Below are 27,618 nucleotides of genomic sequence, written 5' to 3' on the forward strand. Positions count from 1 at the left end.
AGCAGGCCTTGTGCCCGGCTGCCAAAACTCAACAGCTATTTCCTGTTACACCCTCTTGACTTAACGCTGAACAGACCTTTCATTGGCACGTCTGAGACTGACAAAGACGGGGGAGGGGGGGTTGGAGGGGTGCTGGTTTACAATCTTATTTACGCCACGCCATGGGTCCATCCCTTCGGTCAGATGAGCAGCACTTGACGCTGCAGGCCCCTCCTGGGTTGTGAGTTTTTGTGGTATCTGGTGTGGCTAGTTGTTTACAGTGGTGAGACTGTTGAGTTGAATCACTGGCAGTTAAACATGACACAAGGGTGCATGGATTTGTATTCTCATGAGTAATGCCAATAGCCTGCCTCTCTTTCCTGCTACTACCCCCCCCCCCTCTCTCTTTATTTCATGCTCATTCTCTCTCTCACTCCTCCTATTCTGTCTCCCTCATCTCTCCTAACCACTTCATATGTCTCTCTCTATCTTTCTCACTCTCTCCTTCTCTCACTCTCTCTCTCTCTCTCAAGCACTCTTGCTCTTATGTGTGCTCTTCTGTCTCTCTCTGACTCCTTCTCTCTTTCTCTCTCTCTCTCTCGGCTGGAAACACTCCCCCTTTTTCCCTGACTCAGCCCTCCCTGGCGACTCCTCTATGTGCCCACTCCCTCGTATGTGTGTGTGTGTGTGTGTGTGTGTGTGTGTGTGTGTGTGTGTGTGTGAGTGAGTGAGAGAGAGAGAGAGAGAGAGAGAGAGAGAGAGAGAGAGAGAGAGAGAGAGAGAGAGAGAGAGAGAGAGAGAGAGAGAGAGAGAGAGAGAGAGAGAGAGAGAGAGCGAGCGAGCGAGCGCGCGCACAGAGAGCTCATATTGTACCTAGGCCGGCCTGGTGCCGGTGCAGCAGGGGAGGGGAGGAGAGGGGAGGAGAGGGGAGGAGAGGGGAGGAGAGGGGAGGAGAGGGCACGTGTGTGTGCACTATGCTGTGAGTGCGGCCCCTCTCTCCTCTCTCTCTCCCACTCCACATCCACGCGCGCGGCCAGAGCAGACAGGCACCTCCCTCGGCTGACTCCATCTCCAACTCCCAACTCCCAACTCCCTTTCCATCCTTTCCCCTTCCTCACAGACACAAGGAGACATCACCGAGAGCTGGAGCTGTTCCGGGAATAATTTACCCCTCCTCACTTACCCCTCCTGCTGATGTTTATTGAGCACCTGTGGGGCAGTTTCGGAGGCTTCCTTTTAAAGTTGCCCGTCCGTTTGCGATGACACAGGTGAATTAAGGTGAGTGAGAGATTAGATAGGAGCTGTGTCTTGTTCATGTGTGGGTGTACTGTGCCGTCTGTATTTATAATAGTGTACTTTACAGGTCCGTCTAAGGAATAATTCAGCTTTGTATTTGGAACATCCAGTCATTCACTACAGTACGTAGGGCATTGTATAGTGAGAAGCAATGGTGGTTATCCAGTAAAGCTCTATGTGAATGAGTGGATTTTTTTCTGAACTCAGGGCAGGTGTGGTCTAGGTTCATAAATGTAAAAAAATCTGTGGAGCTGTGATAAGTTGAAAAAGGACCAGTGGGAAAAGATCCATGGGGATGCATACTGGATTGGTGTTAGACCCACTCCAGAGAGAGAGAGAGAGAGAGAGAAACACCTAATCCCACAAGGAAATTCAAACGTCCAGTCACTCAGCACCACTATGGTACATTTAACTGCAGGAAAGCACATCGGAAGATAAATACGTTGAAATAAATATATAAAAGCACCATTTTGAAGAGCACCCTTACCTCGGGATCAGGCGTCCAGGCTCGCAGATTCACCTGATTATAGTAATTTCAGAGGATGATGGGGAGAAGAGGAGTGTGTAAAAATACACACTCTCCACCTCTGCTGTTTACTACTTTGAGAAAGGTGTGGTGTGGCATTGAGTGGGGTTCGGCTTGAGTTGGTATCTTGGCGTCCTATCTATGATCGGAGGTTTATTGGAAATGTTTACTCTCCTCATGATATGTGTATGGGATGGGTGTGTGTGTATGTGGAGTGGGCAACATCTGTTCAGTTGGCTGTGTAAACATCATCACTGCTTCAGACTCACGCGGGTCTTCGCCCAGCTACTGGTTCTGGGAACTGCTTGGCCCGCTCGGAAGTGGTTTGTGTGTAAAAGACGTTTGCCTTTGCATTCACGAATCGCTGGCATGTAAAAAAGCCATCGGTTCACCCCACTGGAATGCAGTTTCGTTCTCTTTTTTTTTTCGGAAGCAAAAAATATATTTTGAGACGCTGTTGTGGCTAAGTGTCTACACAAACTCCCCTGTCTGGCGGTGACAAATGTTTATGGTCTCTTGGTTGGTACTGCTACAGCGAATCTGGAATGTGTTGTGTAGTGTGGGCATGTGGGCGTTAAAGGGCTTTGTCGAGTTTCATGACTTGTATTTGGACAACTGGGTTTTTATGCGTCCACTTGCTGACACTGACAAGGGAGGTGTCCAAGACCTCATATTTATTTTAAAAATAGACTCAACTGTTTAAGATCAGAGTGGGAACACACAGTGTGACCAATTATGAAAAAGATCAAAATAATACAATGAAAATCATAAAACTCTCTGTCAAGAGGCTGTCAATTTTGCCTCAGACTAGTCTACATATGGTCTGTTTTCAGGACCACCACCTGATCCAAATTCCTTGGTCCCGTCTGTCGTCTCCAAGCAGATATTTTCACACAGAAAAGAACAGGGAGTCCACACATTGCTCATGCTCAGAAAAATCTACCGTCTAACGTTCTGCCAAAGAATCCCTGGCTGAAGATATAGCGGTGGTGAAGTGCATGTAACTGGCCATTTGGAACTGGTTGATGCTGGCTCTGCGGGTCTGGAAGTCGGTAGTCAGTCCCATCCCAGCGAGACAGCCTGAGATGGCAGACGGCATCAGTGCAGAGACGGCTGAAATATCTCAAGGCCATACTCCTCACTCCATCTTATGTAACACGTTGATTTATTCACGTATGAGATAGAGGGCGACGTTTCTCTTCAGACACCATGAGGGATTACCTCCTCCCTAGTTCGCTGAATTTGAAGCCCAGTGGCCTGACTCAAGGTTTTGGCCATGAACCTGAATTGAAGTAGTGTTTTGTTAATCATAACACACGGCAGAAAACACAAGGACCCATGAAAAAGAGGACCAAAACTGAACACAGTGAAGAAAACCGTTTATGTTAACGGGACCTCATCACTGAACCCTTTGGGAGTTTCTCAGTTACAGTAAAGTCAGTGGAGTGAGGACTGAGGAGTGAGTCCTTATCTGCACCTAACCTGTGTTGGCCATCTTTGGCAGAGTGACCCGGTTACTGCCGGGCAGAGCTGTGGGTAGATAGGGATCGGGGTGGGAAGAAAACAGAGTCTTGATGAAGTAGATTAAAACTAGAGGTAATTATGGGCTCCCAAGAGAGAGAGAGCGAGAGAACCAAGGGAACCAGACAAAACAGTACACTTTCATTTCTAAGCAAGCGGGACCAGCCATCATTAGGGCTAGTTATCACATAGAAGGGGGCCTCTGCGTCACCCGATATTATGACTGTTTGGACAGCTTTTGTTCATTCTGACCTGGGGGCTGACCATAAGGTCACGCCTGGGTATCAGCATGCCTTTAATCATCTGCACATGCATCAATCATCGCATTACATAACACTGAACAGAAATCTGAGTGTGTGGAGGGCACCAAACGGAAAAGTTCCTCCAGGAGCTGTTTTCCCTTCTCTCTCTCTCTCTCTCTCTCTCTCTCTCTCCCTCTCTCTCCAGTCATCTCTCTCCTATTTTGAGTGAGTGACACTGGTTGGCCCCCTGCCAGTTTCCCAGCGACGAGTGAGTGTGTGTGTGTGTCGACAGAGTCTCTGTGTAGGGTGGACCAGGGGTGCGGGTGCGGGAGCGGGAGTCGGAGTGGGAGCCTGGAGCATGTGCATGTGAAAGCCGACATGCAGGGCTTCCTGTGGGAAACATGGAACCCCAGGGCTCTGAGAAAAAGCAGAGAGGAGGCAGGGTCACAACTTCATAAACAACGCTGCACATGAGAGAGGGACGGAGGGAGGGAGAGAGGCAGAGAGAAGAGAAGAGGGGGAGAGAGAGAGAAACTGATGCAGAGAGAAGAATGGATTGAGAGAGAGAGAGAGAGAGAGAGAGTAAGAGAGACAGGAAGAGAACTGGGTGGATAGGGGAACAGGAGAGAGGGGATGGGCACAAAAGACAGAAAAAAAAGAGTTAGACAGAGCAAGAGAAAGCCACCCAGCTTCATACGCTGTGCAAAAGAACAGGGAAACCTTATGTTTGCTGTAAAAGCAAGATTATAGGTCCTGCCATCGAGATCTAGCTCCGCTCCATTATTCTCTGATGGCCAGATCTAAATATGCCTCCAGTACACACAACAGTGGAGATAAGGGAGTCCGAGGGAGAGCGAGATCTGCAATCTGTGTGCGTGTGTGTGGTGTGTGTGTGTGTTCATGTGTGGGAGTGAATGTGTGTGTTCGTGTGCATGTGAGTGAGTGAGTGAGTGAGTGTGTGTGTGTGTGTGTGTGTGTGTGTGTGTGTGTGTGTGTGTGTGTGTGTGTGTGTGTGTGTGTGTGTGTGTGTGTGTGTGTGTGTGTGTACGCATATGTGAGTGACTCTGTGTGTGTGTGTGTGTGTGTGTGTGTGTGTGTGTGTGTGTGTGTGTGTGTGTGTGTGTGTTTAAAAGAGAAGACAACAATATCCCCCGGCACATATTTGTACATGGCTTATAAATATTCTGACCAGCTTATGAAAATGCCCCATGGCACAGAACTGTTTAATTAAAATGCTCCCCTGCCTTTTCCAGACATGGTGAGGAAGACCCGTCATAAACAGATGATAATGGCAATGTAGACATCCTGAGAAGCAAACGGGCCGATGTCTAAAATGAATGACACACAAGCAGAAATGGAGCTTTTGAGCAACAGCATGGCAACATATGCCCACCTCAAAGGTAAAACTGTCTATTTTTGTTTCACATTTTGTGCTTTTAAGGAAAAGACTAAGTTTCACCCCTCTGACAGAGAGGCCAGGGGAGTGTGGTTATTGGAAAGCAGAGGTATTGTGGGTATAGCTATGGCTCAGGCCATCCCAAATTACAATTTCCTGCCTGAAATCTGCTGCGAGAGGATCAACAGCCAGTTGAGTGAGCAGCAAATCATTCCTAAGACTTAACTGTTCTGTTTGACTTGGCTTTACACCTCAGGCCCATGAAAATGTCCTTAAAAAAGGTCCCTGTGTTTTTCCCCCCTCAGTGTGTAGGTTTGGAATGTAACCGGTAGATTTTAGGGTTTCTCCTCCACATGAAGCACAAAGCTACAGTCATAGAGGATACATTTTCAAGTGTAAAATGTTTTCTTTCTGGTTGGTTTAAATCTTAAACATTTACATTTTAAGCCATGGGCTTATGTGAGGGTAGGCTACTCTGGATCTAGGCAAGGGCAGTGACTTTCTCCACATTCTCAATATCTCATTAAGACAAAAAAAAAATAGTAGTAGTATCTTAATAGTATCTGTATCAGATCTGTTAAAAGGTCTATTGTTTTTTTTCTTCCGTTTCAGATAATGTGGAGAGCTTTGCCCTGTTCTTCATGCTGGGCGTGTGTTCCGGCCTGCTCGTGGCCTTGTGCTTGCTGGTCTTAGGTCTGGCGTGCCGGCCGCGCGCTAAACAAGCTCCTCGCTCACCCGACAGGCGGCAGCTGCGAGAGTCGAGCGAGGAAGATGAGGACGATGAGGAAGACGGCGATGAGCCTAGCCAGGTGAAAGATGACGAAGAAGCAGAGATTCCCCGAGTGACGGTGGCGCCCATGAGCGATCTCAGCCAGTCCAACGGCACCTTGCGAAGTGTGAACGTCTTCACTTCAGCTGAGGAGCTGGAGAAAGCGCGAAGATTGGAGGAGAGGGAGCGTATCGTCAGGGAGATCTGGAGAAACGGACAGCCGGACATACTGGCGACGGGCACAGGCACCCTAGGACGGGTACACTACCACTGACCACCTCAGACTGAACATTGATTTAATGGTCAGCCAAGTAGCAACCCATGGACCTAGTACTGCACATGCAGTTTTTAGGATATAATGAACACACACACACACACACACACACACACACACACACACACACCTTCTGGGGAAAAAAGTGATGGGCTTAAATTAACGTTTGTTCGTGGAAGCTTGTGTATGCTTGGGAATAGCCTTATCTGTGTGTGTTTGTTTTTCTATCATGTTTCTCCCTTGGGGCCTTAGAGTTCCGTAAGCGTAATTTAAATTCTGTCAGTCCTCAGAGTTAGGCTGTCATGAATTACGAGATAGCTAGGCCCCCTAAAACCACTGTGAATAGATGGCATGGCAGCAATGTTTAGTATGCTCCCTGGTGAGTAAGGCCCACATTTTGTTTATGAATTGGCTTACCCAATTGGCTTTGATTTGGTTTCTACAGCTAAGTCTCCTTAGGTGTGGCTTTAAGAGTTACCACATGCTAGACACTTTTACACTTAATAGGCAATTAGACTAGACACTTAATGACAAATTTAGTGTCACTACAAGAACCTTGGCTTGGCAACTGAAAGAATCCCTTGTAGGTCTACTCATATTTTTTACACTATTCTTCAACCTCAATTTATCTACTGCCAATGAGATTCACATCCACGTTGGGGTACAGTTTACTACCCCTTGAAACACAAGCTACGTTGTAGCTTAACTGGGGGGGAACTGTGCAACCTCGTCACTCTTCAGCTCGCCAGCTCCTTCCTGTCTCTCCCTATCCAAGAATAACACCCCTGCCGTCTTCAGGTCTGTGACCAGGGAGGACATGCTCTGCAGCAATCTAGACCCGAACACTGAAAAGCATTGTGCCAACCAGGAAGTGACTCTCCATCAAAAGAACTGGACTGTTATGCAATTTTATTATGCTTTTTATATGCATTTTTACATACTTGCACAATTCAAATGTTTCTGTAAAACAACTTAGTGTACGGTATTTTTTGTGGGGGCATTGCATATAGCCTGTTGCCATCGTTGTACGATGTAATGGGTGCAGTTTACCAATCAAAGGTCCAAGAGTAAAACCCGCTGCATAGCTGCTTTTAACCTTATCAGGAGACATAGAGCAGTTTAGTCCGGTTTAGTGCCCTGGCTCATGCACAGGGCAAGAGGGCCAATGGATGACAGATGTGCCGCATATAGAAAGAATGCCGTTCCAAGAACCCGCAGGCCAAGACCAGAACACAGCACCGCTTGCTCTGGTCACTCACAAGACTGATAAATAATGAAACCTGAAGTTTACATAAACTGATTTATTGAAAAAAAAAAAAAAAAAAAGAGAAAAAATAAATCACTGGAGGGACGTTTCTACAAGCACCAGGGGAAAGGAGGTTCATTCACATAGCTATAAATCAATAGATATGCAAAAGGGGAAAAGAAATGCGAGTCACAGTTCTACAGAAGGTAGAGTACAGTAGCTAACACAAAAGCATGACCAGTGGAGACGGCCCAATAACACACAACAAGATCTGTTTTGCACATGGGGGGGCACAAGTCTGTGCGCCCCGTTTCCCTTCACATCAACGTCTCTTGAGTTGGGGTTGGGTGGGGGGGTCATGGGGGCAAGAAAAAGCTCAAGCTCTTATTTGACATTTCTTTGAACTATAACAGACAAAACTGCATAGGCCCACTGTTCACTTTCAACACTATTCATACAAAGGCCACAATAACTCTGTAATACAAGCATCTATATCAATGTTTGATGTCGTTTATGTAAATAAACTATATACACTTGGAGGGTATATTATCTGTAATAATATGACTGGGATCACAGGATTATTTTTGTAACTGAAAAAAAAGAGAAAAAAAAATATATAGATAGATATATATAATGACAGGTCATAGTCACTCCACACTATGCGTTCTTCAATATTCAGTTAGTTTTCACTGCTGAGAGTGTTTCACACAGACTAAAAATAACAGCATTAATTCAATGTAATTATGAACATAAAAAGACTGTGGATATCATTACGAATGAACACAAGATTAACCTGTACAGTTTAATGGGGGGTTTGTTTGAATGACACTGACAAGGGGTGGAGCTCCTTCAGGCAGCTCACAGTGTATTGGTCCCAGAGCAGAAGGGGCAGGGCTAAAATTGGCCACACCCCCAGACGACACATATTCCCAAACAAACAAACAAACAAACAAAAAAGAAAACACTATCAAAATAACTTTTAAGAAATACATTAGTAGAGGTACGTATACAAAACTGATACGTACAGCATGTATGGTTGTCATCTCTAAGGCACAGATACTTTATCCCCTCTGCCTACTTAGAAAACACGAAACAAAAACAGTGAGTGTGCTTTAAATGATAAAAGAAACAAAAATGTTTTGAATTAATATTTGTCAATCATAAGCTGTATCAAAATACAACTGTTCATTATGATCCATAGCTTTTCAAACAGCTGAGAAAAAGAAAAAGAGAAAACATACCAAGTATTGCATAAATCTAAACGACAACAGCAAAAATCTCTGATAAAAGGCGAAGAAGTTACAAGGTCTTTTGCTCTAAATTTAAACCAATAATAACCCTCCCTCCATTAAAATTTCCACAGTCAGTGGCACTATAGTCCACAGAACAGTTACATTCTTCTGATGCGTTAACTACATCGGCTGAATCACATGCGAGTCTATTTGTGCTGCAATGGCTACACATTTAGAAGTAAAAAAAAAAATACAACAAAACAAAAGAACACACACAAAAAAAAAAATACAACAATCTTAAAACTCAGAAAACTCCAAAAAAAAGAGGGGGTTGGGGAAGTAGAGATAGTAAGGGACTGGGGGACTGTGGTGGACAGCATGTCATGTCGGAGTTACATCTTTGACATGGTGGCATCTCCGGTTTTATCCTCTTCCTTGTGGTTGACGTCAGAACCGTTGCTGTCGCCCAGCTCGCCCTCTTCCGACCCCTGGAACATGTCGTGGGTCCACTTGGGGCTGCCACCGCCTCCGGCACCCTTACGGAACACAAACCCCCGACCCCGGGGGTAGGGACCACCACGCCCACGTCCTCGCATGTCCACCCACTTATTCTCCCCGTCACGGTCATCATGCTGAAACAGAGAGAGAATGTCCAATTACTTACTTGTGGCACTAAAGCATTGTTTTGGTCTTATTTGAGACAAAAAAAAGAAGAAAAAAAACAGGAAGACAAGCAGAGAAATGGAGACCTTCTTAACCCTCTTTCCTTGGTCCTCGATCCTCCGGTTTGTTCCCACTGATCTATAAAGAACACTGGGTAGACTATGCCATTGTTGCCGCCCCATCATTCTTTATAGAGCAGTGAAAACGAGCCGGAAGACCGAGAATCGACCGAAGACAGAGCGTTGAGAAGAGCCCCAAGAGACGGGTGAGACCTCTGAGGTGATATTGATCAGGGGGTCAGGATTTGACTGATTAGCTTCGCCGATTAGCAAGGCACTTCCTCGTCGCCATTTTCCAGAAATACATCATGTCCGGTGCCGTTTCTCCCATATTCTCCTCATGCTGATTGGTGGCTGTTCCACTCTCATGCACGAGCACTCCTTCTGTACCTTGCGTCAATCAGTAACCTGGCACTTAAAACCTGGCATATAAAGTAAAACGGCACCGGAAACAAGCCCCTTGAAACGCCATGTTGAAGCCTGAAAAAATCGTTCAATTTTGGCAATTTTCACTAGCCTAGCATTCCCATTGAAATGAATGGGGGCGGGACTTGTTCACTTTCTCCAGTTCTTATAATACCTCCATGATATTGATGGTCTCCCCACTCACCAGGTAGTACTTCCTGCTCTTGGGGGTGTACTCCGGGTCCCACTCCTCCTCAGGGGGACGCACCGGCGGCCCACCCATCTGCTGCGGGTTGCCATTGTTATTGTTGCCAGGGTAATTACCCCTTCCCCATCCTCGGCCTCTTATCCTTGGTTGCTGTTGGCAAACAAACACAGCCGGGTTTCACACAGGAAGTTAACAGTGTCAGACATTTACTAAACAGTGGGTGCACTCTCTAATCATGGGTGTATGATAACCAAGTACCTAGTGCTGAGCAGCGTACCGGATAAACCAGTATACCATCTTTAATCTACCAGGTATGGCAGGTATGAAATTTTCAAGTACTGCCGTACCATTACATAACTGAACCTATGGTGCAGTACAGGATATGTGGAGCTGTTTTAAGGCCTTCGATTATGTAATTAGAAATCGTGTCAAGTCTCTGAGTCAAAAGGCCCATGACTTTGCAAGGAGGGAGGCCAAAATGAAGAGATGAACTCTGCTTAATCCCTCCCAAAGTCTTATACATTTCTAATGTATTAATGTAACGGCATCAGAAGATTCTACAGTACATCAACTTCAGAAACTCCTGATTTAGCATGTGACTGAATTAAGGCTGAGATGTTGGCGCTGTGTGACTTACAAATCCCCCGCGACCGCCGTCGTAACCTCCTCGGCCGCGTCCGTACCCACCGCGACCCCTGTCGCCGTGGCCCTCGTAGTCACGGGGACCGCGGTCCATAGGGTATTCTCGGGGGCCCCCCATGCGCACCTTGCCGTACCCCCCTTCCTCCATATGCTCCATCTCCTCTCCCATGTACTCCTTACCCCTGAAGGAGGGGGAGGGGGAGGAAGAGGAGGAGGATGAGGAGGGAGACCTCTCTCGCTTTTTCTTGCTCTTCCTGCAAAAAGGAGAAGGCAGATGTGAACACAATGTGAACAAAGCAGCAATATCTAGGGTAATAAGTTCTGAATTCAATAATTAGGAGGGTGAGACTGGTTAACATACAAATCAGGGATAATTGAGAGAACTGTGAAAAAAAAAAGACATCAAGGAATCAAAATTCAACTGATTTCCGAGAAGAAATAATTGGCTGTATTCCGATTGACATGACTCTGAACGGTCAGAACTTTTTCCACTGACATGATTTCAAGATTTCATTACATGATCCCTGTTTGGAAAAAGAATGAATCATAATTATCATTTCGGTGTGTACTAATGAGGGAAAAGTGTGCATGCTTATGTGGCCATTAAGAAGGAGAAAAGGGAATATACAAGAATTATAGTCCTATGTTTGAGAGAGTGTGTGTGCGTGTGTGTGTGTGTGTAGACATACTTGGACTTTTTGTGGTGTTTGGAGGATTTTTCGGCGGAGCGCTCCCTGCTGGGACCCCGGGAGCCCCCTGAACCCTTGCCCCCATCCCGCTTGTGCTCGCGGTCCTTAGTGGGGTACTTTTTACGCCTCTCTATGTCCAGACGCAGGTCGCCCTCATATTTTTTACCCTCCTGAGGACACAGAACAGCCAGGGAGGTCTAGTTAGCCAAGCACACAAGGATTACAGCTAGATATTTATGTACACATACATAAGACATTTCAATGCAAATGGGTTAAATCATTAGGACAATACAGGACATTTGGATGTTAATTGTGCAACTGCCCCATCTAGTGGTTAGATGAAGCAACTACAGAGGGGTTCCACAGGTGCTATTTGCTATTGTCAGTGTGCCGCTCCGAATAGGTACAGTATGCGTCACAGAATTTCACCTAATTCTGTTCTAGGTAACAATTTGTTTTGTGTGGGCTGCTATGAATAAAGTAGATCTAGGAATACCACAAAATTCTGGTATGTACTGAACATGACTGGCAACCAACAGATGAACATAATATGGAACTGATTTAAAGTGCATCTGGTTCTTGGCCAGTCTTTGCACACCCTTACCCAGCTGATGTAGCCTACTGGGTGCTCACCCATTCCCCAAAAGGGGGGAAGAAATAGACATCCTCGATACTTATTGGATGAACCAGAAATATCGCTGTTGTGTTGCTGAAACGTATTACGATGTGGGCCGAGCATTTTATACTCAGTGCATAACCCTTCCAACCACACAAACACACACGCACGCACGCACGCACACACTAGTAAACAAAAACGATGAACCTTACACCAGCACAGCCCAATCAACTCGTACACAGGTATTACAGAGTTAAAGAGTACAACATAAGGGCTGGTGAAATGACAGGATGCCAGCAAACCCAACATCTAGACAAAAGCTATCTAAACGCCACCACAACAATCTACAGGACAGACACAGGGGAGAAGCAGCATGCTCCAAAATGCTTTCCCGACAATAAGTTAGGTCAAGTTAAATTAGGCAAAAGAACAAATGTCATACATTTCTCTTTTTTTCCTTTAAAGAACAGATGATTGTCGAGGAGAAATACTTACTATTGGCACTGCTTAGTAGTCCAGTGAAAGGCTTTTTTTGGACACTTTTTGGGCATCAATAGTCACTTCCCGCTTTTGTTTAGCCTTTTTGCATTGGGGCATGTATGTACCAACCCGTCTAACCATATCACAAAGGCCAGTGGGTACCACTCAGTATTAACACACAGAATTGGCTGAATTAGATTTATGCACCTCCTTTAAAAAGAAAAGCAAAAGCTCAATATAGTTGTTTTTTTTTCTCTCTCTCAAGTTTCAGCTTCTTTTCTTTCTTTCTTTTTTTTTCCTGATTGCATTTGTCTCCTGTTTGTTTGATTGGATTGATTTGCTGCTTATTCTTTTCCAAAAAAGAGAGACACTATTTCAGATGGTCAAAACGGTCGGTCACCTTGTAGCTGCTCTCCTCGAAATCCTCAAACAGGTGAGCGTGCCTCTTAAAAGCACTGGGAGACACATCAATTCTCCTGTAAGAAATAAAACACACGTGAGAGACGTACAAATTAACAGAAATCTAAATTAAGTCAACCAAGTCTGGTGATGGTTGTCTGTGTGTGTGTGTGTGTGTGTGTGTGTGTGTGCGTGTGCGCGTGTGTGTGTGCGTGCACGCATGTGTTTGTGTGTGTGTGTGTGTGTGTGTGTGTGTGTGTGTGTGTGTGTGTGTGTGTGTGTGTGTGTGTGCATGCGCTTGTGTGTGCGCGTGCGTGCGTGTGTGTGTGTGTGTTTGTTCTCCTGCCATACATACCTGTGGATCTCTGGGCTTTTCTTTGGCTTCATCATTTCCATCTCAGTGGCCCGTCTTTGGTACATGGCAAAGCGCTCGTTTAGAGTCATTCCTGACGAGCGGAAGTGTTGCGCTGCAGGGAGACACATCACCAACATCAAATCACCCATAACAACCAACCGGTCAATCAATCAATCAATCAATCGAATGATCAGTAGACTTATCGACGAAATAAAGCCTTCCAGTTCCAGAAGAGATCTACAGTATCTACCTAAGGAGCGTCTGTAACACAGGATGTAGTCAAAATGTGGTCATAATAAAATGCAATAAACATTGTGCTAAACACTCAGGGACCCTTCACAAAGGCATCACTCAGTGAGGTGAATTGCTGGACTCCTATTGGAGCTCAGTAGTTCTTTTTGGAAGACATGCTGCTAACCTACACCACACATACACCATCTGTCAAGCTGTACTCACTAGCAGAAACTATTTTTATCTTAACGCTTTGCACAGCCTTGTTGTCAACGACTCAAGACTTGGTTAGCAACATGTGTGAGCAGCTGGTGACCTGGAAAGCCAACGCATAATTATCCAGAGGGGAAAGAACACCAGTTATTTACGCACAGCCACTTAGTCGACTCTGTTTAATCCCCCAACAACATACGTTGCATACAGGCATCTTGGCATACAGAAATGCCAATGGCAACATCAGTGCAATGACAAATGCACAGCTGCATATGGGCACTTGTAAGAGACAGAGGCAACTGGTAGCATGTGCCATGACCATGAATTTAGATCAGTATCTAGTTCAGCGTTAACAATAGACCATTTTGTTTACCATAATTACACATATCTAAAGGAATTTAAGCTACCGTACATGGCTGCTACCAATGGCTTTTTATAAAACGCTGTCAACTGACATCTGTCCTGAATTCAACATCAGTTCAGTTTGTGTCTGTGCGCGCGTGTGTGTGTGTGTCTGTGCGTGTGTGTGTGTGCGTGCGTGTGAGTAGGCTGGTCATACCTTTGATGTGGTGTACGATGGTGACTATGTGCTGAGCGTAGAGCTCAGAGGGACTCCGGCGCAGCTGTGCGGCCTGAATGTGCTGGAAGATGGAGCGGAACTCCTGGTCTTTCTTACTCGGGTGGACCAGGTCGCGAGACAAACGGCGCTCTTTAGCCATCGAGCCGGACGTGCTGCCACTGACGGGGAAGTGGAACAAGAAGCAGTTAGAGTGGTGGCTTGTGGAGGTGTTATACAAAGACAGAAAGAGAGAGAAAATCCAAAGTGACACACACACACACACAAAAAATGGACAACAGATGTCTATGATGATAAACTAAAAGAAAAACAGTAATCTATAATAATCAATTTAGATTCTCATTCTCTAATCTATCCAGATTGTCTATTTTTTTTATTATTATTATTATTATTAACAAATGAGGGATATTTCCCGGGAGATCTTTGTAGTAACCTACCCCTCTCCCTCGTCCTGGTATGGTTTGATGGTAAAGTTAGTAAAGTCCTCGTCCCTCTTTCCTGCCGTTCTGGACGGGGGCGAGTCGTCTCTCCCTACGGGGAATAGTGGACGCGTGCGGCCCTCGGCGGCGGCGGCGGCGGCAGGGGCGCCCCGGGAGGCCGGCGTCGGGGAGGTGGGGCTCACGCGGTTCTTCTTCTTCTCCTTCTTCTTGGCGCTGCGCTCCTCCTTGCCGCGGGCCTGCTTGCGGCTGAGGTACAGCTCCTCCTCCATGTGCTGGAGCTCCTCCTCCACGTCCTCGGGCGGCTCCTTGTTGGTGGAGGGGTAGTCGGAGTCGTCCCACTTGCCGAAGCGCTCCTCGGCGAGGTCGCGGGCCGTCAGGGACGACGGCGGCGGCTTGACCTCGCTCTTCCGCTCCTGGCTGAAGTCCAGGTCCAAGTCCTCGTCCAGGAAGGGCAGGCTCTTGTCGGACTTGGTGCCGCTGTAGCCCGGGCTCGGGTCGTACGAGGCTTTGGCGCCTCCGCTCTCTGCGTCGGCCGAGGCGGACCCGGGCTCACCTTCGCGCCCGTTCTCACGGTCCTCTGTTTTTTTGCCTTGCTCTGCTAAAAACCTGCCGGACAAAGACAGTCAAGCCATCAAGACACCAGCATATGTGTCAAAGAGCTGTAATAGGATTCTTATACATATCACTGAGTCTGCCAGAGGAAGAAAAAAAATGTTAATTCCACTATACATTGATCAATTCATTATAGATCAAATAACCATTCCTTGATTTAAGAATTACACATTACACATAAAACCATGTAGCTATAGATTTAAAAAAAAAATGAAACTGGGCTAGAACAATCCATTTGTCTTGATAACTTTCCCGTTGTTATCTTGGCAACAAAAAAACAAAGAAAAGAGAAGAATCATTGACATTGGCACCACAGAAGCATATGAGTGAGTCACCTGGGTTGAGGCTGATCATACTTACAGCTGTTTAAATCATCACCTCCTAAATTATGGGATTGCAAACAACTTCCACTTTAACGCTTAGCACCAGCAAGTTTTGGGAGTTTTGTAATTTTGCTTTTGAAATGAGCAGTGTGTTTCTTTCTACTGCTTCCATTTTAACCTGAATTCTTCCAAGGCTCTTTGAAGCTGCACACAGACTAGACAGATTTGAAAGAATGATTACAAATCACATTTTACCGTGAAAAGGAGAGAGAGAAAAACATTTCAGAAGACAAAAAAAGTTAAGGAAGAGCAAGCAGATGATTTAAAATAGGGACATACTTCTTGAAAGCCGTTGAGATTGGGTTCTTCTCTCCTGGACGCTCTCCTTTGGAGAAGAAACCGAAGCCGGTGGTGGCCGATGACGCACCCCCAGAGGTGGCGGACGATTTGGTAGGGCTCTGGTCAGGCGGATTGGTCTGGCCGATGGTCCTCCACAGCCCAGTGGGGTTCTTCTGGTCGGAACCGGCCGAGGCTGGCCCCTGGCCTCCGGGCCTGGTCCCGGTGCCGGTCAGCTTGGGGCTGGTCTCGTACTCGGTCAGGCCCTTCCACTTGCTGCGGTCCAGCGAGCTGCTGTTGCCTCCGCCGGGGGGTTCATTGGGCAGGGAGGACGCTCCTGCGGCTGACGACGCTCCCGCTCCTCCTGCTCCCTCATCTTTGCTGGCCCTGGAGCCGGAGCGCCGCTCTTCCTGCTGCTGCTGCTGCTGCTGCTGCTGTTGCTGTTGCTGCTGCTGACGCTTGCTGTCGCGGGAGGCGCGCTTGTCGGCGCGGCGACGCGGGGAGCGCGAGGAGCGGGACGAGGAGCTGGAGTGGCGCGAGTGTCCCGACGACGAGCGGTAGGAGCCGCGGGACCGCGAGCGGCTGGCCGAGCGGCGGCGGGGCGACCGCGTGCGGGATCGGGATCGGCCGCGGCGAGGGCTGTGGTCGCGGTACGAGTCGTGCTGGCCCTGGTGGTCGCGGTTCTTGTAGTCGCCCTGCCAGTTGTTGTTGCGGTAGCCGTAGTTGCCGCCGCCGCGCTGGAAGCGCCGGGGGTAGAAGCCGCGACCTCGACCCCTGGGGTAGAAAGGCCGGCGGAAGCCCCGGTTGTAGCCCCGGTAGCCTCCGCGGTTGTTCTGGTAGTCACGACTGGGGTAGTTGCGCTCACGGCCGTGGGACGGAGAATGAGACCTGGATCGGGACCGAGACCTGGAGCTGCAGAGACACAATTACAGGGAAGGAGGGAAAGACACACATTTAAAATGGCTTGAATCATGAAGAGAATGGGGAAATAAACAGGAAGACATCATTTTCAATACCAAAGTATTTACAGTACACTGTTACATTAATCTATGACAAAAAATAATAAATATGCAAACAACTAACAAAAAAAAACAAACAAACAAACAAACAAACAAACATAAAGCTTTCACACAGAATTGTCCACATAAGTCAATCCCGTCACAAAGAGGACCCAATCAAAAGACTCAATTCTCAAAATTGGCACATGAATTTCTAAAATGTCACTCAACAAAAACTGAATCATTCCTAAACAACGGAGCATTTTGATAGAGTAAACCCCACAAGGTGGCGCTGTCAAGCAAGACTTCCTGTTTCCTCCCCCTCACTACACATGCACGTAGGAGGCAGTCTTAGCCCCGGGCTAAGAAGTCTTCAGTAACTTCATTACTCATGTCAATCAGGAACTACTGTAGCTGAGAAACCCAATCTGTCAGTGTGCCTCATGAGGCTGTGTCATGATCTGCTCTTCACTACGGCTGCAGCCCCTACATTTGGGCAAGTATTACCATTTCTGACAGTGAAACCTCCCTCAACCTCCCAAAATTCTGCTCAAACTATCATCACCAAAAATCAGATCTCAGAGCTGCAGAGAGAGAGAGAGAGAGAGAGAGAGAAGAATCAGAAGAATCGTTGTGGCAAAACAGTGGCCTCAGCTATAGTGTATAGCACAGTGGTTCCCAAACGTCTCTGGCTCATGGCACCCCAAAACATATCTCTCCCCATCCACAGCACCCCTATGTTTTTACATTTTTACTCTGAACCTCATTTGCGCAATATTAGTACTTCCAGACCATTTTATTTAACATTGTGATGTGTTGGATAGGCCATAACTGCTTTCATTATCGTAGAATTACTAGTAGGAGCAGGGGAGTTCATCTCATTTTGTTTTTATTTAAATGAACCACTCTCTTTATTTTAACTCATTTCAATAGAACTTTTGAAAAATAGTGAACAGAATATGAACAGAAATATCAAGAATAGGCCTTCGAATGAAGTGCATAAAACGCCTGTACATCACAACTGTATTTTGAAACTGATATTATGGCTCATTTCTTTCTTTAAACAATGGCAATAAATGATCAAGCCTTCGACTACTCCGCGGCACCCCTGAGTATGCACGACGGCACCCACTTTGAAAAACCAAGGTGTAGCAGTACATGCAGTGAGGGCTTGTGTGAGGGGTTCGTCTCTGCAGCTTTTTCCGCCTTGGGCACTCATCTCTACATCAACACCTGATCTACAACGCATGCAAAACCAACACTGACGACACATGCGTGCGTGATGGCCAGATATGAAAGAACATAACTTGCGTTCAATACAAGGTTTCTGCGCAAACCGCTTCAAACCACACAGAAATAAACAGGTCAGAAAAGTCAGGGTTGTTGCATGGTACCAGTATAGATAAGAGTAAAATAGAAGCCACTGTTTCACTAACCAATTTCTGTTTGGAGTATTAAGGCTCCAATGAATAATTGCGTGTTTAAAATAGCATCAAAAGATAATAGTGAAAGCCGTTTGGCAACATGTTTCAACACATCAAAGTAAAAGGCAGGTCAACAGGAAGAGAAATGAGCTCGTTTCTGCTCAACAATAATTGTGATAATCAGCGTGAGAATGCGAGGGGGAGAGAAAGAGAAAGTGTGATTAAATAAAACAGAGCAGAGAAGGAAAGAGAGAGAAGTCAAACAGATAGTGTGTGATAGAGAGAGAAAGAAAGAAAGAAAGAGTCAGAAAGAAAAGGAAAGAAAGAAAAGCCAAGACAGTGAGCGATGGAAAAAGTCTGAAGTGCAAAAACACAGGAAGAGAAGTGAAGCAGAACGTTCTCTATTAGACTATTATGGGTCACACTAATAAAAAACACCCCCCCCCCCAGCCTGACACAGACAAACAGTCCACCACAATGTGCAAACCTGGCTTACCGTCTGTGCTTTTTCATCAGAACAGAGAGAGCGTGCGATTAAGAGAGCTGGTTCCAGTGCACGCGGAGGGAGACGAGATACGAGAGATGAGAGACGAGAGACGAGAGTGTGTGTGCGCCAAGCGGTGGCAGCAACGACATACTGACTAACGTTCACCCCTACTAGAACAGAGACCCGACCTCTCTTTATCCCACAGCGCCGTGGAAACGGATCACCACATTGAGTGAGTGAGTGAGTGTGTGTGTTTGGGTTGGGGGGGTTGTGGGGTTGGGGGGGGTTGTGGGGGTGTTGGGGTTAAATACTAATCCTCTCAGGACGAGCAAAAGGCATGGACAAAGAGGAGCAGAGGGAAGTGTAAAACTTGCACGTAGGAGTATGTATGTGCGTGTGTATGCGTGTGTGTGTGTGTGTGTGTGTCCGGTATGAGCTTTTTCACACACCTGTGCTGGGACCCACTGCCAATTCTGATGAGTCCTGTGTGACCCATTTTACTGTCGCAGTAACTACAGGACACTCTTGCGCTTGCAAAAGCAGGAAGGGAAAAATCGCAGTCCTCTTGAGAGAGATGCAACCGCCACAAACAAATTTAGTTCTAGGTCATAAACTCCGCCACATGCTCCTACCAAAACACACACACACACACAACCACAGTCCTCTCTCACACGTCCCTTTCTGCAACTTCAGCTACCTCAGGACAGGAGGCAGGGTCACTGCCCATAAAGGATGAATATTTAAGAAGCCTTTAATGCTCCGTGTCCTTCAGTCTCTCTCATCTCATCCCTCTCCTTCCGTCTTCCTCCTTCCTTCTCCTCCTCTTCTTCTTTTTCCTCTCTCCCTCTCTCTTTAACACTCAAGTACTAATTCCTCTATACTCTTCAGAGGAGCAGAGCGCTCGCTCGGGTTTCAAGGCCATTAGTGAAGATACCACACGCACGGTTCCAAAGTTATAAAACAGAATAAAACAAGGCGATTAAAAAGTAAAGGACAAGGTCAATAATTTAGGTGCTGCATTGCGCCAATGTGTGGCATCCACTTTAAAAAAAACGCTGAGAGCAATAATCCCACAGAGGAAACCGAAACCTACAAAATTTTTGAAGTTGTTTGTAATTAATCAAAAGCAATGAATAAATGTGCTATTATATTGCTTGTAAAAGCACGGTCAGAAATATGTTAAAAATATCTGTATTTACCTCATCATTTACCTCTATCATTTACCATCACTATATTTATGTCACAGACATCAATAAACTGGGTTGTGTGTGTGAAAACCTGCTCAAAAGGATTGAAGGATCATTTAAAGTGGGATACTCCACATGCCATCCCGTTGAAATTGCGCAATCAAATGCTTCAGCGGCAGGACGGTAGACTATAAAAATGAAAAAAAAGAAACACTACGGTAGAGCACACTGATAAAACAACTAATGTTTCGACATTGTGTCTCTGCCACAGTCCGTGCATTCTCTAGCGTGTTTTCTTTGTTTCAAAAGGACTGATTGTGTGTGACATGTGAGCACGCAGTGCTGGGTTTTGTGGTTACCTGTACCGGTGCTTCCTGGAACGGGAGCGGCTTCTGGACCGGGACCGCGAGTACGACCGGGACCTGGAGCGGGATGCCGACCTGGAGCGCGAGCGCGAGGGGGAGTTCGGGGGCTTGGACATCGCCGCTGTCACGTGTCGCAGTCCTGCTTAGACCTGTCCGGTGAAAAAAAAAGAGAGAAGCCCAAATTAGGAGAGGAAATGGAAAAGCAGAAGCAGTGGGGTCAAATCAGAAAGAGAAGCGTTGCTCTCCTTCAAAACACGCGCACGAGCGTCTTGGCCACAGTCCAACAGTTGCCATTTCAGCATAATCACATGTGACGTCTTGACTACAATGGCCACAGTAAATTGAATTTCAAGGAAACCTGTTTGCTAGGAGACTGACAGAGACATTTATTCATTTGAAATGTCCAGCGCTGTTTGCTTATTTATTTGTGTTTGGCATGAACTGCATGCAGAAGCCGTTGCTGCTGCTCGGTGGATGGTTGGACACAGCCCTAATCTGGTGAGTATTTGTAGAGAGCCTGAGGCGTCAAGAGTCCAGGCTGATGACATCATACTTGACCACACCAGCCCTGAACTGCCAAAAGAGTGATCTTCAGATGACCCCAACACACACACACACACACACACACACACACACACACACACACACACACACACACACACACACACACACACACACACACACACACACACACACACACACACACACACACACAACGTTGCATACTGACAGTCACGCATACACAAGACAAGCCTGCACACACACATATGCCCAAAGACATGAACACAAATTGTGATGCATTGACAGACATACAAGTCAAGCCTGCCTGCACGCGCACACACACACACACACACACACACACACACACACACAAATAAACACACACATAAACACTGACAAACACGCAAATGGAGGGATTCAACAACACTGATGTATGCACAAAAGCACGCACACACCAGTGTGCACAAACACACATATTACAGAGCTTGTATGACAACACAGAACAATTTGTGCAGTCCACTGTAATGAACACACACATTGTCTGTGAGCAGCGGGCAGCTCACAAGCCCCCTCCCCACCCCCTTGAGCCAAAATAGCCTAATCGAGAACTATGATGAGGGTTAGACAGAAAGGCCAGAACAACTGCACCAAAGGATCCGATTATGCCCGTGGGGACCCAATCAGGCCAAATGTACATAGATGTGAGCTTTGTGGGTCGTGGTGGATATGGGAGGCATGAGGGCTGTTAGCAACGGAGAGAAAAACACAAGGCAAGCGCAAAGACAGCTGCGCGTATCATAACAGGGGTATTGAAGAGGTAAAGAGTGCACTTGGAACAGAGCTAGAGTCTAATCATAGGGGATTTCTGGGCACATCAATGCCATATGTTGATGACATTAAGGGCAAAAGTCATGGGCAGGAGGATAGACATTCACAGACAAACCAGGAACTTTATCAGCACATAAGTCTAACGTTATCTTCTGTTTATTGGGGATTTGACCAATGAACTTGCAAAGCAAAGAACCTGCTTTTCCTTATCTGTGCATTCAGAGCTGCATTACAGGAAGAACAGTTTTCTAAAAGTAATAATTGTGGCTCAACAAGTATGAGAGTGTGAAACACAAAGCAACAGTAACAATCTTCATGTTGTTTTGTGAAAATTGTTACCTTCATGCGGGCTGCAGGAAAACACCTTTAAAAATCAACAGCCATTCTCAATGTGGCAAGACAACTCCTCCATTGGATGGCCAATGAGACTGTAAAAGACAACGACTGTGTAGGAAATACTCAATAGCTTGACAATTAGCATAACAACCACTGCGAGAAAGCTATCTAGTAAAACAAGGGGGTGAATAGGATAGCTGGTCCAACGAGACCAAAGGGTGGTCTAATCTACTTTGGGTTGAGTAGCTATAGAAACCATTTTGAGTCAGAAATTCACCAAATATTTACAAAGTCAACTTTTTAAACAAACACTAAAACTGTGTTTCCAGTAAACTGGTTGGACCACTCCAAGGGGACAAACAGTCAAGCAATCACCTATGGACTACACCACTGAACTCCGAACAAAAAACAAAACCACCCATCTCAGTTACACTACACATGCAAGTCCTAATGATTGCTTTCTCACTCAGACCGACAAGACACCAGGCAATACAGTGCCACAAACAACACGAGGAAGCATCAGCATAATCAAATGAGATACGCACACTCTGGTTAGACTTGGTCCTGCAATTTGTTAGTAAAATATTAACCAATGTGATATGCTACAAAATATCAACTGAAACTCTCTAGCACATTGTAGAGGGAGATCATTGAAACTCGTGAAGCCGAACACTAGGGAATGTAGTATTACTGCTTCCTGAAAATCTTGCAGAGTGAGAGAATATTTCATAGCATTTATCCAACAGCCCAACGTGCAATTTGCAAAGCCTGTGTGTGTGTGTGTGTGTGTGTGTGTGTGTGTGTGTGTGTGTGTGTGTGTGTGTGTGTGTGTGTGTGTGTGTGTGTGTGTGTGTGTGTGTGTGTGTGTGTGTGCCTGGCTGTGAGCATGAAAGATGGGAGGATGGGGGAGTTAATGTATGGCCTGTAATCTCACACCATCCCCCACTTAACATTGAAGACATAGTTATCTTTACACTGAATACAATCAACTAGTGCTAAATGTTAAGACACTTTCAAATCAACCTGTAAAGCAGAAAGTGGTCACGTCATCTAGTTTATGTTAAGACTTTTAAGTTACTCTCAACCAAATCAAATGTAAATGACATCCAGTATTGTTACACTCACATAATAGCAGAATTGCTCACTATTTAGAAGGGACTATTAACAGTTATTTTCGAATTACATCTGAAAGGAGGTTGCAAACGTTAATGTTGGCTAACTTGCCAAAATCAAATTATAGGCATTGACGTTACCGAGCAAGCTAACCATATCAGCTAGCCCAAATGTCAGGTAGCGTAACGTTAACGTTAACAGAAATGAAACAACACAACACAACAGCTAACGTTAGCCACCGAATTTATCTAGCTACATAAATCACCTTATATTCTACATATTCTAAGCAAAGACGCTACATTGTAGTTGACTTTACCATTTGTTACCTCAGTAATGGGATTAGGTTAGAAAGACCTAGTCGATGTTGGCAGACTTAAAAGGGTCACATTTTATTAATGGTAACGTTACATTAAGTTAGCTTGCTATATCCTAGGAGATTAGAGACACTTACCGCAGACTCACACGGCAAACCACGCAGTTTACGTTAGCCTCACAGGTAACTTAACGTTAGCTGCAGTAAGAAAATCGGTCAGGTTTGCTAGCTTGATGAAAAGCTAGCGCCTGCAAATGCCGTTTGACCGAACAGGCTGATTAATTAGTTAGCTTGTTGGCTATCTAGTAGGCTAGTTCCTTCGGAACACGACGCTGCAAACGAAACAAAACGAACCTCCTCGTAGCAAAACTGTAGCCCACTACAATCCGTTTACACACTGCACACTATTTTCATGTGTTTTGTTAATATAATCGATATTATCTCACGGCAAACGGGTCTTGCAACATTATGAACCATTTATGGTTAGCCATTTGGTCGCCTCAGCAAGAGGAGCCACAATGCAGGAGGGTCGAATTTCCTTCCTGGTTCCTCCTTGCTCGTCTTGCCTTGCACGCGGTTAAAGGTAAAGCCTCGCGGCAAGACCTGACAGACCAGTGTGATGTCCTGTTATCAGTTAAGTAACTAGTAGAAATGCGTACAACTTTAGTAAGAATGGGGAGTACTTAACTTGAGTTTTTATTTTTCTTCCAGTTTCTATTTTTACTTCACCACATGTTTGAAATGAATTGTATACTTTTACTCCATTACATTTTCATTAGCAGAAAGTCGGCTAAAATAATGTGCAAATGAAAACAAAAAGCTACAGTTTCCATTCAGCATGTTAGATATTTGCAAACCCAAGATGACCTGACCTGATGTCATCACAAGATGAAGACATAGTGACATAGACAGTGACTGGCAAATAGCTAAGATATAGCACACCAAGGCATGCTGTCGTAAGGAGTATTGTATTTAAATTAAAATGGTACTTCCTTGTACTTCTACTTTCAGTATCCAGGCCTACTTAGGCCTATGCTATGTCATACCTATGTACTGTAAACAATAGATAGCCTACTTTAAGACTTTACTTGGGCTACCTGGTACTTTCTAAACCAGTTTAAGATTAAATATCTGTACTTCTACTGAAGTGTGTACTGAAGTGTGTATTTCAGATAGGCTACTTCTTTACAACTCTGCCTGCTATGGTGTCGAAAGTGAGGTATAGCTGATGAGAATCATGCTTTGCCCATCAAAAGGTAAGAATATTAAAAGCAGCTACAATTTCAAAGTCCACTTACATTGTTTTCATGGTGAACAGAATAGCCTACACCAAGGTGGTTTGGTTTTTATACGAAAACTCAAGTAACTGCTGTCTGAGGTAGATTAAGCTAATACATGCATTTGAGGATCACAATTTAAAATGTAGTTTCATTTATTTTCATATAACGTAAGGGGCTTTCCCACATACAGTAATACTGGTTTACTATAAGTGTAGTTACTATTATGTGGGAATACACTGTAGTATATCCCATGGGTTCTCAACTGAACATTTTGACTAAACCACTGCAGATTAGAAAATAGGCCTGCTGATAGGTTTGCCCATAGTGAAACTCATGCAATTCATGCATTGTTAGGGATGCATGAAATTAGCAATTAGCAATTTCACAGACCACCAATACTGCCTATCTTGCCTAACTTTATTGATTCCCAAGGGGAAATTCAAGCATGTCGATCGACTTTGCAACTCTATGGCTAGACAGGGCATAATCTGGTATAATCTGCTAAAAAAAAAAGACAAATGGGCATTAAGCAATATAGTCAGATTAATATGCAGCAGCTGGGAAAGGTGGACTTGAAACGAGTACACAGTATACCCATCTGTTGACAGGATAGGCCTATCTGAAGCACAAGGCCTTCCTCTTGATGTAGCTTTCATTGTAGTGTATACGTTTATGTGGCATATACAGTGCCGTAAGTAGTCAGTTCTAATTTATCTCTTTAATTGTAAAACAGTTTGTTCAGAATTTGCATAGCAAACCTAGATAAATTCCAGATGATTATTGCACAGAGTGCATACGTGTAAAATTAGACCAAGGGCTTGTGTAACAATCATGAGAACTCAGAATTACCACTGTAAAACTGTTCCCGCTCTGATCTCAAAACGTCAACAACAAAAACAACAGGTTTTTCTACCCAAGGGATTGCCGTGTGGCCGCTTGCTTGTTCCTTCCTCGTGCATTTTTTAGATCACCAAGTGAATTATGCATCTGCAGGCTATCAAGCGCCTCGTGTGCCCTCTCTGTGGGTTGTTGAGTCAGGGACCCAGCAACATGCTCTGTCATGAGCACCTGCTCTGCTGCACCAGCTCAGAGCTGATATTTGTGTTCTGACACTGAGGTTAAGGAGCCGGCCAGGCAGGATGCATTCAAGATCAAATCGCAAATTTATCGCCTGACAGGTCGTAAAAATGTGCCTCAGATGAGTTATTGGCGTTTTATTTATTTTTTCTTTATGGAGACCTATGTGTTGCTTCATAGTTTTGCTTGGGAGCAGGACATAATTGTGGATTTTCCTGTAAACTATAAATCCCCCTGACATGACTGAGTTAGAAAGTATCGATTTGTCTTGCTCACTTGTGCCACTGGCGTCAGGCGTGGATTAGTATTACAGCCAAAAATACAGGCGAGTAAGTTTGATAATCCAGAACAGCTGGGTACACATCTCCCGGGGGGAAGAGGAGTCATCCTGCCACGCTAATCTTAACAGGTCAAACACATCGTATGATATTTGATAGCATCAGGCAACAGCCATTTTGCTAACTTATCCTTCTTCAAATCCCTATGTGCTTCTTTTATTCAGCCATAGAAGCGGTGGAAATGTATGTTGCTTTTGAATATGTAACAAGAAATGAGATGAAGCTCATTTGCTTCTCAGATACTCCTTGGTCTGGAATTTTAATAAAAGCAAGAACTTATAGACCAGAAGTAAAGTTTAAAAAGTCACTTAGAATAAGTAACGAGAGGATGACTGCAGTAGCCTACATTTATGTCACTGTGCATGAGGGTCATTGCAAACTTCTCTACAGTAAAGGGAACAAATGTCCTCTAGCCTACCTCTAAAAAAATGGAGAAGTGTGTTTGCTTTTCTTTGAGAATTCCACGGACAGTTTATGGCATTTACATTTGATAACATAAGATATTGTACATCTGTTCTCTATGGAGAATTTGTTTGACAGATGAAAAAAAATCACTTTTATCAAAATGTTGGCCTCAATCAATGTACAGTATGTTGCACTATCTTTCTTACAGAGGAAACATGGACAAGATAATGACAAGCATTTAATTCAGGCCTCAGATCAAGACGGTCAACTCTCTTTCTCTCTCTCTCTCTCTCTCTCTCTCACCCTCCCTCCCTCCCTCTCAAACAACAGGCAGCCCAATAATAAAGACATCCATTTTATCACCACCTGAACCATGTAATGGCGATGTGACTAGGCATTGTTAGCAGTTTGCTCTGTATTCTGCCATATAAGATACTGTATGTACATGACACAATGTTGTGTTTTGGTCAGATATGGTGGTGGTGGAAAGACTGGATTGTAAAGATCACCCAGATTACTGTAGATTAGACCGGGGCCATATCTGGGCCAGGCCCATGCCAGAGCAGGGCCAGAACTACTGAATTTCCTTTAGTCAATTGCTATCTGCAGTATGTGCAGTATGTGATATCCGCTGCTTGCAGGGAGTTACACAATAGTGTCGCAGAATTCACGGCACCCGCCTTTTTTCTTTAGAAGCATCCGTGTATGTTTTTGAACCAATCACATTCACCCACACAAGTATAACAGAGTGCATAGCAAATGTTTTAGACTAGAGGACATGAACAAAACATTTTACTCTTCTAAGAAGGCAACCGTAAACAAAACTGATGTCCTCAACATGTCTTTGAAAAGAGATAGCCAAGATCTTTAGAAAACATGAATAGAAATTACATTTATAAATGAATATTGACTTTCCTACTTAACTCTTTACCAATCTGCTGGAATTACATGGGAGTAACTTTGTTATAAGGTCAGGATCATTGAAATATTAATAACAGGAAACACACGTACCTCGTTGATGTTGGTAAGAAAGAAACCAAAAGTAAGGCTGAATCTCTAGAGGAATGTTAAGTACTTCCTCCCTCACCAAACAGTGATCTGATTGGTTAAACTATATGTCAGTCAGTAAACCATTACCCACCAATGCAAATAAAGTCACCAGGTAGTTAGACTTTCAGAACATGCAAGTAATTTGCTTGTTATTTGATAATACTTTGCATGCTCACATTTGACTCCT

At 45.0% G+C, this 27,618-nt stretch overlaps 2 protein-coding genes across 4 annotated transcripts; one reads left to right on the plus strand and one right to left on the minus strand.

Moving 5' to 3' along the window:
• The first annotated feature begins 1,012 nt into the window (after nt 1-1,012).
• Nucleotides 1,013-7,342, plus strand: eva1bb (eva-1 homolog Bb (C. elegans)). Its single transcript, XM_062529866.1, has 3 exons — nt 1,013-1,257; nt 4,818-4,964; nt 5,573-7,342. The coding sequence occupies exons 2-3, from the start codon at nt 4,889-4,891 to the stop codon at nt 6,001-6,003; spliced, it is 507 nt and encodes a 168-aa protein (XP_062385850.1). The 5' UTR covers nt 1,013-1,257; nt 4,818-4,888; the 3' UTR covers nt 6,004-7,342.
• thrap3b (thyroid hormone receptor associated protein 3b) lies at nt 7,313-27,453 on the minus strand. 3 transcript variants are annotated; one of them, XM_062529863.1, is made up of 11 exons: nt 27,393-27,453; nt 20,185-20,339; nt 15,733-16,641; nt 14,456-15,064; nt 14,001-14,179; nt 12,998-13,109; nt 12,644-12,719; nt 11,148-11,317; nt 10,454-10,712; nt 9,814-9,966; nt 7,313-9,113 (listed from the first exon to the last, which is right to left on the minus strand). In XM_062529863.1, exons 2-11 carry the CDS (start codon nt 20,304-20,306, stop codon nt 8,874-8,876), a joined length of 2,829 nt encoding a protein of 942 aa, XP_062385847.1. In that variant the 5' UTR covers nt 20,307-20,339; nt 27,393-27,453; the 3' UTR covers nt 7,313-8,873. The 3 variants fall into 3 exon arrangements, with proteins under 3 accessions (XP_062385847.1, XP_062385846.1, XP_062385848.1); XM_062529862.1 differs by lacking the exon at nt 27,393-27,453 and adding an exon at nt 23,420-23,820; XM_062529864.1 differs by lacking the exons at nt 7,313-9,113; nt 9,814-9,966; nt 10,454-10,712; nt 27,393-27,453 and adding exons at nt 10,721-10,982; nt 23,420-23,820.
• Between the last annotated feature and the right edge of the window lie 165 nt (nt 27,454-27,618).

The sequence above is a fragment of the Sardina pilchardus genome, chromosome 24 (genome assembly GCF_963854185.1).
Source record: "Sardina pilchardus chromosome 24, fSarPil1.1, whole genome shotgun sequence".
NCBI classification, from domain to species: domain Eukaryota; kingdom Metazoa; phylum Chordata; class Actinopteri; order Clupeiformes; family Clupeidae; genus Sardina; species Sardina pilchardus.